Below are 15,173 nucleotides of genomic sequence, written 5' to 3' on the forward strand. Positions count from 1 at the left end.
GCAGCTACATAATAAATGGGCGTTTGCATTCTTTTTTTTTTTTTTTGCATAAAAGGGTATGAGAACAAAAAAAACTGCAATTATGCATTATTCTAGTTAAAATATGTCAACACTGGTTAATTGGGTTCAGCTGCGAGCCTCAACATAATGAATAGCTATAATTTAAACTATTGCTTTTTATATATATAACAGTATGAGTTTCAACGTTATTACATTTAATATAATAACTTTTGGGCTTTCTTTCTTTCTTTTTCTTTTATTTTTTTTTCTCACCCTTCTCTCCACAGCTGTGCGGAAGTGACACAGCATGCGCGCGCCCCGTTCACGTCACGCGAGAAAGCACAGGAGCCGAGCGAGGAAAAAAATATCAACAACAAGAACAACAGTTACCTGCAAACCCGACCCCGAGGACAGTCCGCAGACATGACCCACGCGTCGCTGGAGGGGTGCGTGGACTCGTGAAGGTGAGATCAAAGCGCCGGTCACGCGCCCTGAACACGAGTCAGAGCAGGATAGGAGTGGGGGGGAGGAGGAGGAGGAGGGGAGGAGGAGAGAGACTCGTCCACGCAAACATTGCCGCGTCATTAAAAAAAAATCCACATATAAAATGTTGCACTATTTAGATCCACGCTGCGCAGTGATCTCTCCTGTGAGCCGGTGCTGCTGCTGCTGCTGCTGTTGTTTTATTCCCACAGCTGATGTGTGTTGTGTTTTGGTTCATGGGCGGAAGAATGAGGAAGTAGCTGCTTCATAACGAGGAGAGCACAGCAGAGAGGCAATAATGCACATAGTTTGTCTTTGTTAAAGAAAAAAATGAGTTGTCCTCATCAGTCCCATTTGCCTGGCAGCAAACCAGTTAAAGTGTCTGTCTGCAGCTGGTCACATGGTGTTTCTCATAACGGTATCAGATCAGCTCCCACATGTCTGTAGGATAACTGTAATAAGTAGATAAGAATCTCTAACTGTTGTTAAAACACCTTTATGATCTGGTGGTAAAATCCCTTCTTCTCCTTGTTTGGTGGACTTCAGTCGGGTTCTGGAAACGTCTGTCACCTTTGGGCAGCAATTAACGACTCTTTTCAATATCAATTCATGCACCAATTATTTTCTCAATTGAGCTTTTGGTCATTTAAATGTAAGCAAATAGAGAAATACACCCATCGGAAGATCGCAGAGCCAGTCGGGATGTTTTGTTTTGTCATACCAACAGTGCGCATCCCAAAGGTTATAAAGCATTAAAGACCAAGGAAGACGGAAGATATGAATGCACTTTTGAGAAGCTGGAACTGGTGATTTTCGGCTTAAATAAATACTTAAGCAATAAATGGATCATCAGATTGCTGTCAGTTTCTTTTCTGTCAAAGAAATAATCAAGAAATCGAATTGTTTCGGCTCTGCTGTATCATCATGTACGTTGACTTGCTCATGATGAATATCAGACCGTTTTTTAGTGACTTCATATGTTTGTGATTCACTCTTCTAGGCTATGAATCCCTCTGAGTATGGAGAAGTTTCAGAAGAAGCGATGCTTGAGAAAGGTAACTTCTGCAACTCCCATCTGTTTTCTGGCAACGGTAGTAATTCCCGTCTTAATTACAAATACAAAAATCAATATGTTGGAGGATGGGATAGCTAGACCCGTTTCTTCCAATAATCACTATTTGTCATCAAGCTTAGAGAACATTAACTCATTCAAATTCAGACACAAGAAGTCTGATGCTATTCTTTAGACGTATTATGCTTTAAAGATGTGAATCTCTCATTATTTGCAGAACACAAGCATGTCCAGGACGTTAAGGAGGAATCGGAGGACTTTGCTATTTGCGAGCCACCTGAAGGACTCAGAGGAGGGCCTCCTGGAGCCACCGAGGCCGGTAAACGTCCATCTGCAGAGATGGGCCCCTACACAAACCAGTCCAGCAGCAGCAAGAGAGCCAGACTCTCTGGCGAGGTGAGCTAACCTCAGAGTATACAACGAAGAAAAATGTGCATATCCAACTTGTTGTATAGATCAAGGTGTGTCTTAAGGCCTACGTGTTCTGAATGTTATGTACTCTGTCTAGATGAGGCGGCACCTGATGGATGAGAGCGGCAGACATGAGCCTCTCTGCCTCACCACAACTGGAGAGAAGAGGAGTTACGTCCAGCAGAAACCCAGAGCCTCCTACAGAAAGCCTCTCTTCAGCATCTCCCACAGGATCTCGGAGAAAAGGAACACGCCGAGTCTGGAGCAGCAGGCCGGTCATGGTACCACGGATCAGCTCAACTACGCCAGCATCCTCTCGTCCAAGCTCCAGAGTTCGGAGGGAAACGGCCCGTCGGAGACCCTCCCCGCCATAGACGCTTTAGGCCAAGCTTCGTCAACAGACTCTAGCCTTTATCCGCTGATTGAGAAAATGTTCCTCATTCTCAATACCCTCAATTCAAGCATGACACAACTGCATAGCAAAGTGGACTTGTTGACCCTTGAAGTCATGCGAATAAAGAAGCAGATCAAGCCCTCCGAGATGGTGACGGAGTTCCAGCCTCCGCCTGAATATCTGCTAACAAGTGACGAATTGAATCAGCTGATGGAGCAGACATCCAGCGCCGGGGAGCTCGGCTGCCGGCTGCTGGTGCACCTCTTCCCGGAGCTGTTCAAGGCCAGGGAGTGCTCCCACGAATGCATGGCAAGCAAGAGGACACTGGAGTCTCTCCATCTGCAGCTGATCCGTAACTATGTTGAGGTGTGCTACCCTTCGGTCAAGAGCAACAGCGTCTGGCAGGAAGAATGCCTCCATCAGATCAATGACTTGTTCAATCGCTTCTGGGCACAGAGGGACATGGAGAGTGCTCGGCTGCTCAGGAAGCAGACAATCACAGGTGCCGCGATAAAGGCGGAGAATCCTCAAACCTATCGTTTCATCAACGAGCAGGGCCTGGAGGAGCACCTCTCTTTAGATAACCAGCAGAGCAGCGTGGCCGCGTCAGACCTTGCGTTCAACCAGCAAGCCACAGAGGAGCTGGACGAGTTCTCCTCACCCGAGGACTTTGTCGTTTTTCTTATGCACCGTCTCTTCCCCGAGGTTTTCGAGGAAGGGAAAATGCCAGAAGGCTCCAGCCGCTTCAGTAGTGTGGGGCAGCTGATTCTGGACTCGGACAAGATGGAAATAATAAGGAAGTATATGGAAGCAAATTTTCCCGATGTGCCTGAGGACAGCTGGCTCCAGGTGTGTATTCAGCACATGGAGGATGCTCTCGAGGGTCCTCACAGCAGTGGCAATGGGAGCGAACCTGACAATATCAACGACGAGGGCTATGACCTGGCCAGCCTTCCCGAGGACGTTTCTATTATTAAGGTTCCAGAGGTGGGTGATTGCGAAAGGCCCGGTCGCAAGGCCAAAAAGTCGCTGCTTACGCCTGTGGATTTTGACAATATCGAGATTCCTCTTCCTGATTTCACTGTTCCTGAGGAGTACCTCTTGTCCAGGGAGCAGCTGAAGAACAACTATGAATGTAGCCTGTCCATCGGGAACTTTGCCTCTCGGCTGCTGGTGCTCATGTTCCCCGAGCTCTTCACCCAAGAGAACACTCGGAAGCAGTACAACTGCAGCGGCTCTCTTGGTAAAAAGCAGCTCGACCCCGTTCGCGTGAACCTCATCCGTCACTACGTGCAGTTGGTCTACTCGCGGGCCAAGAACGACCGAGTGTGGATGCTGGAATTTGTGGGCAAGCTTGATGAGAGGTGCAGGAGACGCGACACGGAGCAGAGGAGGTCCTACCTGCAGCAACGCAAAGTGTACGGTCAAGATTCAGAGCAGGACTTTCTTTGCCACCTGAACCAGCTCAATCCAGATAGCATGAGGGAGGACCAGGATACTCCCTCTTTACCTCCTGAGAAAAGTAGCAAAGACTTCTGTAAAATCCCCCTGGACGAGCTGACTGTGTCCACGCCGGACTTCCCTGTACCTTCCATCTACCTGCTCTCGGACTCTGAGGTACGGGAAATAGTCCAGCAGAGTCTCTCTGTCGGGAACTTTGCTGCCCGCTTGTTGGTGCGCCTCTTCCCTGAGCTCTTCACTCAGGAGAACCTGCGGCTCCAGTACAACCATTCGGGGGCCTGCAACAAGAAGCAGCTGGACCCAGTCCGCCTCAGATTGATCCGTCACTACGTGGAGGCGGTGTATCCTGTGGATAAGATGGAGGAGGTGTGGCACTATGAATGCGTGCCGAGCATCGACGAACGCTGCCGGCGACCCAATCGCAAGAAGTGCGACATCCTTAAGAAGGCCAAGAGGTCAAGCACTGTGTCCTAGTTACAGTTTTCAGTTAGGCAATATTCGGTTCAAATAAAAAAAATAATAATAATTGCACAGTATATAAACTGAAAGTGCTTTGATGAACTTTTTCAAACTGTCCTATGTAGGATGAAGCCAAGCTGTTATGAGTTTCTTCAGCGCTATTCTTAGTCCTCTTTTACCTTGTGACTACAGCAGTAGATGTTGTAGTTTATGTAGTCTTATTATTGTTGGAAAAGAAACTGCTTCTATTTATAAGCCCAGACGGCCATAGCTCATCTAACAAACTTTCTTGATAAATGTTGTAGCCTTAAAAACGATAACGATGATAGTAGCTAATAGCGTAGGCAACATATTTGCTCTATGGATAGAAATGAATCACGATGAAGTGATATGTTTCCTTTGCAGTTACCGATGTAGCATTGTGCCACCACTGTTTTAATAACAATGTGCTTATGTTAAGCCTTCTTATAGAAGTTTATATTATAAAAAGACAATTTAACATGACAATGGATCATGATAACCTATTTCTAATAAAATCACAACTATAAATATGACGTATGGTTTTAATGTTTTACGTAATGGCACTAAACTGTTCCTCTGAAGTTTCTGAACTGGACTTGTTGGATACTGACTGCAGTTGTACACCCACAGGATTTAGAGGTTACCCTACTACTCGTGCTTACCATTTTTCATTTTAACCATGTTAAAATATGAAATGATGATTCACGGAAAAGATAACGGGAATAGCCACCTGACTACAAAACTAATGATTCTGATGTAAACTCATGAACTTGCAAGAAAATGTCATGTGCTCTTTACCAGCCGACTCATTGGGACAATAATCTCAAAATTTCAAAGTGCACCTTTATTTGAGGAGTCACACAGTATAGTGGGGAAAGGTAAACACTCTAAATCTATCTCCCAGACAACTGCGTAATGTCTACAACCACAGAGAACTGTTGACCTCTACAATCCATTAGAGATCCAACTTTATGGAGATCACTCAAACGCCACTCATTTGGTGGCGTTCATTTCTGCTGCTGCTGCTGTCGCCTTCTCTGGCAAATGGTATCCCAGTCAACAATGTCCTATTCCAAGTTCATGGCTTAATGGCCTCATCGTTGGCAAGCTCGAGACTTTTCCAGCGCCTTATGGCAACCTTGTACTTTTCTGCGTTATTGGATTCTCCCAGAACCCTCTGGAGGATGACTCTCATCAGAGTGACGGTGTTTGTTTCCCTGTTCTCCGACAGAACCAGGTCCAAGGTGTCCCCGACTTTCACCTGAATGCAGAACAGAATAGAAATAATGAGAAAAAGAAGTATAAGACAGGTGGATAGAGTGAGAATGTATGGTGGGAATGTGTAACTTGTAATCAAACACGACTCACCGTTTTACTTTTCTTGATGAGTTTCTGTCCGTTTAGCCTGAGCTTGCTGTTGTAGAAGGCGTCCTCAATTTTACTGTTATAAGACAAAAGGAAATGGGTTTAAAGCTACATTTGAACATGTTACACCATGAGTAACAAACAAAACAACGACAAAAAACAAATATGTTGTACAAAAACGGCATCCTATTCAGCCTGAACAGCATTCACGGCCTGATATCTGCTGGTTTGGACTTGTGTTTGTGAATTCATCAGCCTTTGAAAGAAGTGGCATTTAAAGCTGTAAAGGCCGCCGACAGGCAGTGACTCACTTGCGTGCCATGTCCAGGCCAGCCCTCATGATGACATCATAGCGAAAGGACTGCACATATTTCTCCATGTCTTTATAGTCCTTTGGTAGATTTGGGTTCTCATCCACCTCATCTTCATAATCGCTGTCCTCAGGGTCCTTTTTTTTATCCTCTTCCTCCTCCTCTTCCTCTTCCTCCTGTGCTGTCCTCGCTGTGCCTTTCTTCTTAGTGCTTTTAAACCTCAGATGGTGGACGGACCAGCCCCTGACGGCGTCCCTGCCACGGAGAGCGGGCCTGTGACAGCCGAGAGCCGGGAGAGCAGAGCAGCCCCACAGCTGGCGTGTGTGGATGGTCCTGGGACACCACTCGGTCTGCCTCAGTCCATACCCAGCAGCCAGCAGGTGGCGGGGGTTCAACCGCCCTAGCTGCCTCATGGCAAGTGCCTGCACCACCAAACTCTGCATGTTGTCACTCCACCCAGTCACTAGAAAAAAACATCAAACGATTAGGAAGCATTGTGTTCAATTTCTGGAAAAATATGCTTTCAAAGTCAAGACTTCAGATTAACTAACTGAGCTATTGCCATCTGGAGTATATTATAAATCACCTCTTAAAAATCAGACCAATATTTTAGACCAACTTTCTTAAAATGGCTTATTTTGATCAATAATTTCGCTATACAGTAGCAGTGAAAAGTTTGGACACACCTTCTCATTCAACTACTTTGAAGAATGTAAAATATAAAACATATTCTGGTTTGTTGAGCATTTGTTTGTTTACCACATAATTCCATATGTGTTCCTTCATAGTTTGGATGTCTTCAATATTAATCTACAATGTAGAAAAAAAATAAAAATAAAAATAAAGAAAACCATTGAATGAGAAGGTGTGTCCAAACTTTTGACTGGTATATTGCTTAAGTACCTTTGTTAAGAGTCAGGTAAGTAAGTCAGGAAATGTACCTTCAAAATAAAAGCATAGTTGTATTTCTAGCCCGGTTTTATGTGACAATACATTTTCAATTTAGGCCTTTTTTAAGACTAGTTTGTAAAACAACGACAGTGTGCAGGACACAGAGTGGAGCTCAGCTGTTTAGAGTCATATTAAATTGCAGTTGTGGATTTGCCCTGAAGTGGTGTGTGTTTTTGTTTGTTTGCCTAAATCCTTTCCTGACACGTGCTGACAACAAACATTCATGCAACAACAAACGAATGAGTACAGTTATGTGAAGCATGTCTCTGCTTCATTGGGACTCATTTCATTTCATCAGGCTAGAGTTTAAACCGAGCTCGCCATCTTAAACGTGACTTCTCTACATTGAGCTCGTGGACTCGTCATTTCACTCCACGTGCAACACACCACGTGTCCTCCTCACCAATAAGCAGTTCGTCCTTTTAGCGTTGCTAAGTATGAAGTTGCAGACGCTAAACGTCCCACTCACCTCCGGGGTAACCTTTCATAGCCTGCCACAGCAGCTCGTCGGCCCTTCTGACGGGGTCACTTGTTTACCGCCCGTGATGACGTGCTGCCCCCTACCGCACCGGAGGGGAATGACGTCACGCGGGTTGAGGGAACCCCAGAGCTCGTGAGGATAGAAACACCTTCTGCAACAATGTCATGGTCTTACACAATGTGCATTCAATGTGACTGTATCGCCATCAACCTGTCTATGCATTTATTTCAGTGTAATAAATAGTTTTCATATCATAAAAAGACAATCGTTTATTTTAACCCTTTCATGCATAGAGGTCACTGCAGTGGACAGCTACTCAGATGTTGTTTTCTTGTATATGCATGGGTTTTGATGGCATAGTTGCACATCAGCCACTACAGTGAGCGCTATTGTAGTGGCTGATGTGCAATTATGTCATCAAAACCCATGCATATACAAGAAAGCAACGTTTGAATTGATGTCCACTGTAGTGACCTCTATGCATGAAAGGGTTAATTTTAGTCATCATCAAAGTTAATGGGTAATCTTGCTTTTGGTTGGGGGGGTTAAGGATATTGCATATTGGGGTTTTTTTATGATTAAAAAAGTAAGGATTAAACTAGCCAGAAAGCAAAAACATCGTGAACATTAAGTGTAGTGTAAAAAAAACTGTATATATACAGTACCAGTCAAATGTTATATGTATATCTATTTTTTTTTTTTATTATTATTTTTATTTATATATATACAGTACCAGTCAAAAGTTTGGACACACCTTCTCTTTCAATGGTTTTCCTTTATTCTTCTTTATTTATTTTTTCTACATTGTAGATTAATATTGAAGACATCCAAACTATGAAGGAACACATATGGAATTATGTGGTAAACAAACAAATGCTCAACAAACCAGAATATGTTTTATATTTTACATTCTTCAAAGTAGTTGAATGAGAAGGTGTGTCCAAACTTTTGACTGGTACTGTAAGCTCTAATTATAAAGAGTAAACATGCTCTGCCGTGCATTAACATACACATTCATGCTTTTATGGGTCTTGTCCACAGCACATCATTTTAACTTGTCATAATAGTTGAAGCACGGTTGTTACTAATAACATTAAAACAATGGCTCAGTTGTATTTAGGTGTCCCAGTAAGTATGACAGTGTGACAGTGAGCCAGCATGTACAATCCCATAACCCTAAAAGAATGGAATTCAGCATTCATTATTTTTATTATTCACATTTGTGGTTGTCCTACTATGACATGTCAAAATATCTTCTGTGAAAACATGTTTGAGGATCAGAGCCAGCAACAATATTTTAAATATACATGGGCTCGCCCCGAACATTTATTGCAACTTTTATTTTTCCAGCATAAGAATACATGTTTCAAAAGGTAATCAAGTTATTTATACAGCCCCTTTGAATATAATGACAACAAGAACATTTTGAACATTTTACAAGAAGCCATAAGTGGTCGTATATTGTTTTACATCTAAGCAGTTGTGCATTTGTCAATATATCAGCGTGAATACTTTAATATTTTAAGGGAATTTACATTAACATTCAGCTTCACTACAATTCATAATGTCTAGTGTCACTTCAAGTGCATAATACTGGTGTCACCACATTATAGAAAACAATGTAAGAACAAGATGTAATTCCCTAGGATGCATACAATATGGTTCTCTTAAAAAAGTCAGTATCATAAAGTTTTTTTGACGTCCATGTGTAAACATAAGTGCATTTACATCCTTGCATATCTGCCTGTAAGCTCTAATCAAGAGTCAGGGAGCCCAGATAAATCAAATGTCTTCAGGAAACATGGTGACATGTTGGTGTGTGCTGTGCTCTTTCACTAACTGTATCTCATTTAATATACACTGGATAGTGAAATAACATTTTACATATAAAAATTGTGGATTAGTCCTTTACTATATTATAGACACATAATGGACATATACTACAGTGTATCATATGTGCTGGTGGTTTACATTCAGGTGGATTTTATGGTTATTAACAAATAGTCTTAGCAGGAGGAAATCATACAAATTTGAGCATGGATTTAATGGCTTTATGATCTTTTTGCATTTAAATCCACAATGTGGTTTGTTGTTTTGAAAGATGATAATGGTAGCGACTGATGTGTATGGAAGCCCATTTCTGCCACTGTGAAAACAAAGATCCTGTTAGTCATTAAAATGGGAAACTATCCCAAAATTAATAATGAATCACTTAGTATCTAAAAAATAATGAGATACTCAGTCAAAATATTATTAAAAGAGAGTTATTGAGTTATTTTGAGATACTAATTCTATAATTTGAAATACTAAGTCATTATTTACAGTTAATAAGTCCATATTTTGAGATACCAAGTCCATATTTTAGAGACTAAGTCTTTATTGCGAGACACTAAGTCCATAATTTGTCACATAAAGTCATTATTTTGAAATACTGAGTGTTTATTTTGCAATACTTAGTCAATATAATGACATACTAAGTCATTATCTTGAGATAGTTTTCTCAGCCTTGTGAGATACTAAGTTAATATTTCGAGATAGCTTCTCATTATAATTAGTTACCGGATCTTTTTATTTCACCACGGTGCCAGTAAAGGGCATCCATAGATGTGACATCCACCTGTTCAAATGTTTTGTAGATTCAATGTAAACGTGTCCTTGTCTTTTCTGACCAAAAGATGTGTTTGGGGGTTTGGTTGTGGCAGTAGGTAAAAAAAAGTACTTGCTTAATTCATCATGGATGATTGATTTTTCATAATGTGCTTTAGTTTGTTACAGTGAAGGCTCATGTGACTAGACAGCATTAGTGCTCCAACCATTTTCCAGTTTCTGGGTCAGTCAGGACCAATCAGGTGTCAAATGTTACAGCAAAAATCAAACATAAAGCGTCAACAAAAAAAGCTTTTCTGACTCTGTATTCTTGTTTTCTTGCAGATATTCAAACAGTATTTGAAGTGTGTCCTCTCATTTAGATAATTCCAACATCTACTGTGGCGGTTCGTTGGACAAAATGTTTCAAAAACAGCAACTGTAAACATCAACATCCAAAAGAAAGGTATGTTCCTCTCTGGAGCTGCCAGGTAGCATCAACAGTCAACAGTCAAAAAAGGGAGAACTCCATAGTAAAAGAATCATATCAGTTACACTGAATTCTTCATCCCACAGTAGCCTCAGTAGACCAGAATGCTTTGCAACCACGAGACAGGTTTGCTCTGAGTAAGGGGCACATGAGTCTTAGTCTACTTTTTCTCATTTATAACAGCATTTTTTGTCACGGCCCACCAACACATAAAACCCATGCTGAAAATAAGTTGATACCTACTTTCTGCAGTTGTCAAAAGGCATTCTGTGGAATGCAGAAAGTCACTAACTCAAGTAGAAATACAGTAGATGAGACATGTTGCTTAAAAAAAGTAGGTACTCAAAAAAAGTAAAGTTACAACACTTCACATAAACAATGTAAAATTTCAATTATCATAGATTGGTATAACAGTGAGTGAGAGTATCCAAGAGATCCTTAGTCTCTGTTGGATCGGAGGTTTCCATGTTGACCAATGTGTCTTTGTGACATGCGTTGGCCCAACATATTTCATTGATATTTCGCCTTTCCTATGTTTTCGCTTGAGATGGTATTTATTTTCACAGTTATTGCTGTAATTATCTAATGTGTGTGTGCGACTGAGATTTCACTGAAGGAATGACATGTTCAAACCTGCCTGTCTCGTCCGTGGCCTCGGAAAAAGGTCTTATGAGGTAACTGCAGCTTCTGTTTCATTTGTACGCCGCATGTGAGACCTTAAAAGCTATGGCAATGATGTACAGTGTAACAGTCTTTGTCTGCTTGCTTGTCATTGGAAGCCAGGCAGTTGTAATTTTTCCACAAGTGTGTATCCTAGAAGGTTCACATACCACCATTGCTTTGTTCTCCACTCATTTCTGCTATTGCTTTGGTGATTCGCACATTCAGGATTCAGGCATTTGTTTGAGATAGTATGACAATACAGCATGAATCGGTGTATCTCACATTAAGACTTGTTTGCACTCTGGAGTCCAAAGTTATTGTATGCTACAGAAATGCCACAGTGTTTTTTTGTCTGCATAGTCATAAGGAAGTCTCCACGCAGGAGCCATTTCTGTGGAAAGACCTGTGGTTGTGGCAGTTCTCGCTACAGTGGACAATGAGCACTGGGTAGCAGAGTGCGTCGTCATATTCTGGAGGTCCCTCATCGTCTGTGGTGACCCGCTCTGACAGACAGCGGGTGTTTTCACTGGGACTCTCCTGGTCGTCTAAGCTGCCGCTCCGCCAGAAGCAGCTGCGCTGGGAGCCGTAGCGCCGCGCCAAGGAGAAGCGGCTGCCGCTGAAGGGGATGCGGGAGCTGGCACCGGTGCAGACGCTGAGGGCGCTCCTAGAGAACACAGAGGAGCAGCTGATGGCTCTGTGGCAGCGCTCACAGTTCTGACGGGTCCCGCTTAAGCTGGACGGGCACTGGGCCAGGTCCATCAGGCCAGCCTCTGAGTAACTGGGAACCAGTTGCTGGTTGGACCGAATGTGCCATTCCAGCTCTGTGCTGTCAATGGTGGTAACGCGAGGGATGCGGCGCCAGTGTGGCCGATCATCACACGGGGTCACAGGGAGGTAATCATGCCCAAAGAGCTTCTCAACGCGGTAGTGGACGTACGCGGTGTGATACTCGGTGAAGACTCTGAGAGGCCAGGAGAAAGTGAGAAACGAGGCGAACCAGAAGACATAGTGGGACAGATACCAGGGGTGGCGCTCTGGGTCAGACAGCACCATGACGTACTCCTTTAGGTCTATGTTCTTCAGGTGCATGCCCTCCCTGGCTTCCATGTAGTCATCAAGGCCCTCATTGTCAGTGAAAAACCTTGCTCGTTGGGTAAGGTAGGAATTCTCGGACTCCACGTTGGCAAAACTGAAGCACTTGGTGAACCGCATCTTAGTAAGGGCAGACTTCTCCAAGCTGAGCAGCTGCTTTGACACATCTTTGACGCCACAGTGACCGTGGTCGAATTCAGCCTCAGCCACGTGGGTGTTGACGCGTTCGTGGTAAACCTGGGTGCTAGTGTAAGCGTCGCCATTGCGGTAGCGCGTGACCTGTCGTGTTCGGCGGACGTAGTGGTAGCTGATGGCCTTCCACCAGATGCAGGGTTTGGCCTGCTGCATCCTTTGGATGCGCTCGTAGATCCCCTCCACGTCCACTTTGTGCTGCAGCTCATTTTTCACATGACAGTGCCAGCACTCCACAAGGTAGACCAAGTAGAGCATGCCCAGCAGGGCCAGGGGGATGTAGATGTAGCCGTCAGAGCAGGGACTGTCATGGTACATCATGGATTTCCCTTTGAAGGCACTGTCAAAGGTGAGGCGGGTCACCTTGGTGACATGACACCAGACCATCGCTCCCATGCAGCCGTACATGAGAACGGATAGGAGCAGGCATTTCCAAAAGCTCTCCCGGCATAGTGACTTGCTCAGAGATTGCTTCAGGGGCCTTTGCTGTTGGGTCAAAGTAGAGACAAAACAAATAAGGAAGTGATATAAAAATGTTATCATACCATGTGTCATCTACCTATATTGCCTAATTTTGCTTTTTGCAGTGTACATCAATGCAGATTAATCACTGCAACATAAGCACAAATATGGATTTTTGAAGAACTTTGGCAAACATTTGATGAGCGAGTCACGTTACCACGGTAGTAACACCCTTACATTAGAAATTCCCTTTATATGTAAAGACAGTGGACAACAATAAAGTTTTTTCAGCTCTCTGGACAGGTCATGCCATTTTACATGTAAGTGCTGGAGAGGTGCATGCTGACCCACCACAGCAGATATTAGTTAAAGGAGATGAAAGACCAATCACGTGTCCAAACATTAATAATGTCGGCTTTACTATCAAAGAAAAACCTCCTGTCAAGCTGTCCATCTATATCATGTGTAAGACATAATCCCTGGCAATTAAATCACCTGCAGTGTGTGACATTCTGCAGCCTCCTTCACATGGATCCGTCAAAGCCCTGCGCCAAGATCCAACAACCACAACACAACAAAAGGCGTTTGCCCACATAATGGAAAATAAAAGCCCATACCTCCTCCCTGGTGTCCTCCTCGAACACGGTGGTCGTACTGCTTTCACTGGCTGTCGCAGCCGATGCTGGAGGGGACATGGTGCCGGGGGGGTATTGATAATAACGGTATAGGGCGTGGAGTATAGGAAGAAGAAAGAGATTTCACCACCTTGTTCTGCAGAGACCACCACATCCGAGACGCGCGTTACATCTGTTACCGCTGAGAGCCGCTCCACCCCCGGGAGAAAGCAGCCAGGAGGGACGGGTCGACGGAGGCATGCTGATCGGTGAAGCACCCAAAAAAAAAAAAAAAAAAAAAAAGGGAGGGATTTTTCCTGTAGATGTGAAAGTATCTAAAAAAAAAAAAAAAAAAACAGGGACGGGGTGTCTATTGTAAAGCCCGCATCCTGCCCTCTGCTGTTCAGCTGTCAGTGCCGCAGTAGCAGGATCAGGTGTTGCTGTGTTGGCCGGGAGTCCTCCCACACGAGGAGCCTGCCCTGCCCCTCGGGCCCCGCTGCGTCGCCCTCTATCGGGGCCGGTCGGCGGTCCGTGGAGAGCCGGGCCGGGTCGCTGTCCGTGGTGCTGACTGAGGAGGGCAGGTGTAGGGTGATATGTTGATGCATCGAGCCCAGTTAAGGAGGGGGTTTTCTGCTAAGATGGAGATCAGAGCATTGAGACTTGTTGAATGATTGATCACGTGATCACTTTCGGAGGCGGCATTGTCAGTGATTTATTGTACACATTATATATTATTATACACACAACATCTTAAAAAAAATACAAAACATCTTTTCAGAAACCCATTCAAAGTGTCAATGGTGAAAAATAAACTAATTGTTTAGCCCATCTGTGAAGTTAAACTGACAGGTCACTGGCCTCATGGTTCATATGAGTGGTTTCTAATTATTATAATTGTATGGATTTAAAAGAAAATACAAATACATTATAGGGAATTACTGCATCTTTTTTTTAAATCCCTATCAGGGAGATGAATCTAAATCAAAGAACTGGACCGTAAAACTTTATATGGCTATAAAAGAAGACACTGATGGGTTTGTTTTAAACATATAAGCGACAATTAAGTATAGTCCTGGTGTAGACAAAACTGAAAGACAATCTTCAGCCACATGAGCTTTTTCTTCCTGTTGCCCACATGGTGTTAAACTGACTTTTTCCTGTATGATATTACGTGCAGATGGATGTTTAAAATGTGGAGCTTATGGGATGTTGATCAGACATTCCCTCTATATAAATCCCAATGAAATCAATAGGGTCCACTGTCTTTTTCCCTTTTAAAGCTTACAAAATAAAGTAACCATGAGTAATAATATTAGAAATCGACAGGATGTGATAAAAAAAGAAAACACATTATACAATCATGTGTTGACATTATAATACTCTGATGTGGTGGGAACTTAAAGACATCAAAATGCATTCATTAATTATTGATCCACTTTACACTCATATGTTTATATGATTTTAGATGCAAGGACAGGCATATCTTTAATGGTGGAATAGGTATTCAGATTGTTTACTTGAATACAAGTAATACCGTTGTGTAAAAATACTTAACTACAAGTAAAAGTCCTGCATACAAAGTTACACTAAAGTCAGAAGGACACATCAGCAAAAGTCTTTAGAGTAGAGCTGATACTTAGAGTTGATCACAGAATATCAATGACC

The 15,173-nt window shown here is 43.1% G+C and overlaps 3 protein-coding genes across 5 annotated transcripts; 1 reads left to right on the forward strand and 2 right to left on the reverse strand.

The window, feature by feature from the left end:
• The first annotated feature begins 320 nt into the window (after window positions 1-320).
• bend3 (BEN domain containing 3) lies at window positions 321-4,814 on the forward strand. The gene is made up of 4 exons (XM_054613665.1): window positions 321-464; window positions 1,484-1,538; window positions 1,773-1,951; window positions 2,064-4,814. Exons 2-4 carry the CDS (start codon window positions 1,487-1,489, stop codon window positions 4,293-4,295), a joined length of 2,463 nt encoding a protein of 820 aa, XP_054469640.1. The 5' UTR covers window positions 321-464; window positions 1,484-1,486; the 3' UTR covers window positions 4,296-4,814.
• Window positions 4,815-5,143: 329 nt separating this feature from the next.
• Window positions 5,144-7,470, reverse strand: mtres1 (mitochondrial transcription rescue factor 1). 3 transcript variants are annotated; one of them, XM_054613669.1, is made up of 4 exons: window positions 7,398-7,470; window positions 5,978-6,440; window positions 5,670-5,742; window positions 5,144-5,562 (listed from the first exon to the last, which is right to left on the reverse strand). In XM_054613669.1, exons 1-4 carry the CDS (start codon window positions 7,414-7,416, stop codon window positions 5,380-5,382), a joined length of 738 nt encoding a protein of 245 aa, XP_054469644.1. In that variant the 5' UTR covers window positions 7,417-7,470; the 3' UTR covers window positions 5,144-5,379. The 3 variants fall into 3 exon arrangements, with proteins under 3 accessions (XP_054469644.1, XP_054469645.1, XP_054469643.1); XM_054613670.1 differs by having other exon boundaries at window positions 7,332-7,403; XM_054613668.1 differs by lacking the exon at window positions 7,398-7,470 and adding an exon at window positions 7,176-7,322.
• A 4,038-nt stretch (window positions 7,471-11,508) lies between these two features.
• On the reverse strand, window positions 11,509-13,589 carry tmem151bb (transmembrane protein 151Bb). The gene is made up of 2 exons (XM_054613666.1): window positions 13,512-13,589; window positions 11,509-12,918 (listed from the first exon to the last, which is right to left on the reverse strand). Exons 1-2 carry the CDS (start codon window positions 13,587-13,589, stop codon window positions 11,509-11,511), a joined length of 1,488 nt encoding a protein of 495 aa, XP_054469641.1.
• Window positions 13,590-15,173: the final 1,584 nt, after the last annotated feature.

The sequence above is a fragment of the Anoplopoma fimbria genome, chromosome 15, assembly GCF_027596085.1.
Source record: "Anoplopoma fimbria isolate UVic2021 breed Golden Eagle Sablefish chromosome 15, Afim_UVic_2022, whole genome shotgun sequence".
Lineage (NCBI taxonomy): Eukaryota > Metazoa > Chordata > Actinopteri > Perciformes > Anoplopomatidae > Anoplopoma > Anoplopoma fimbria.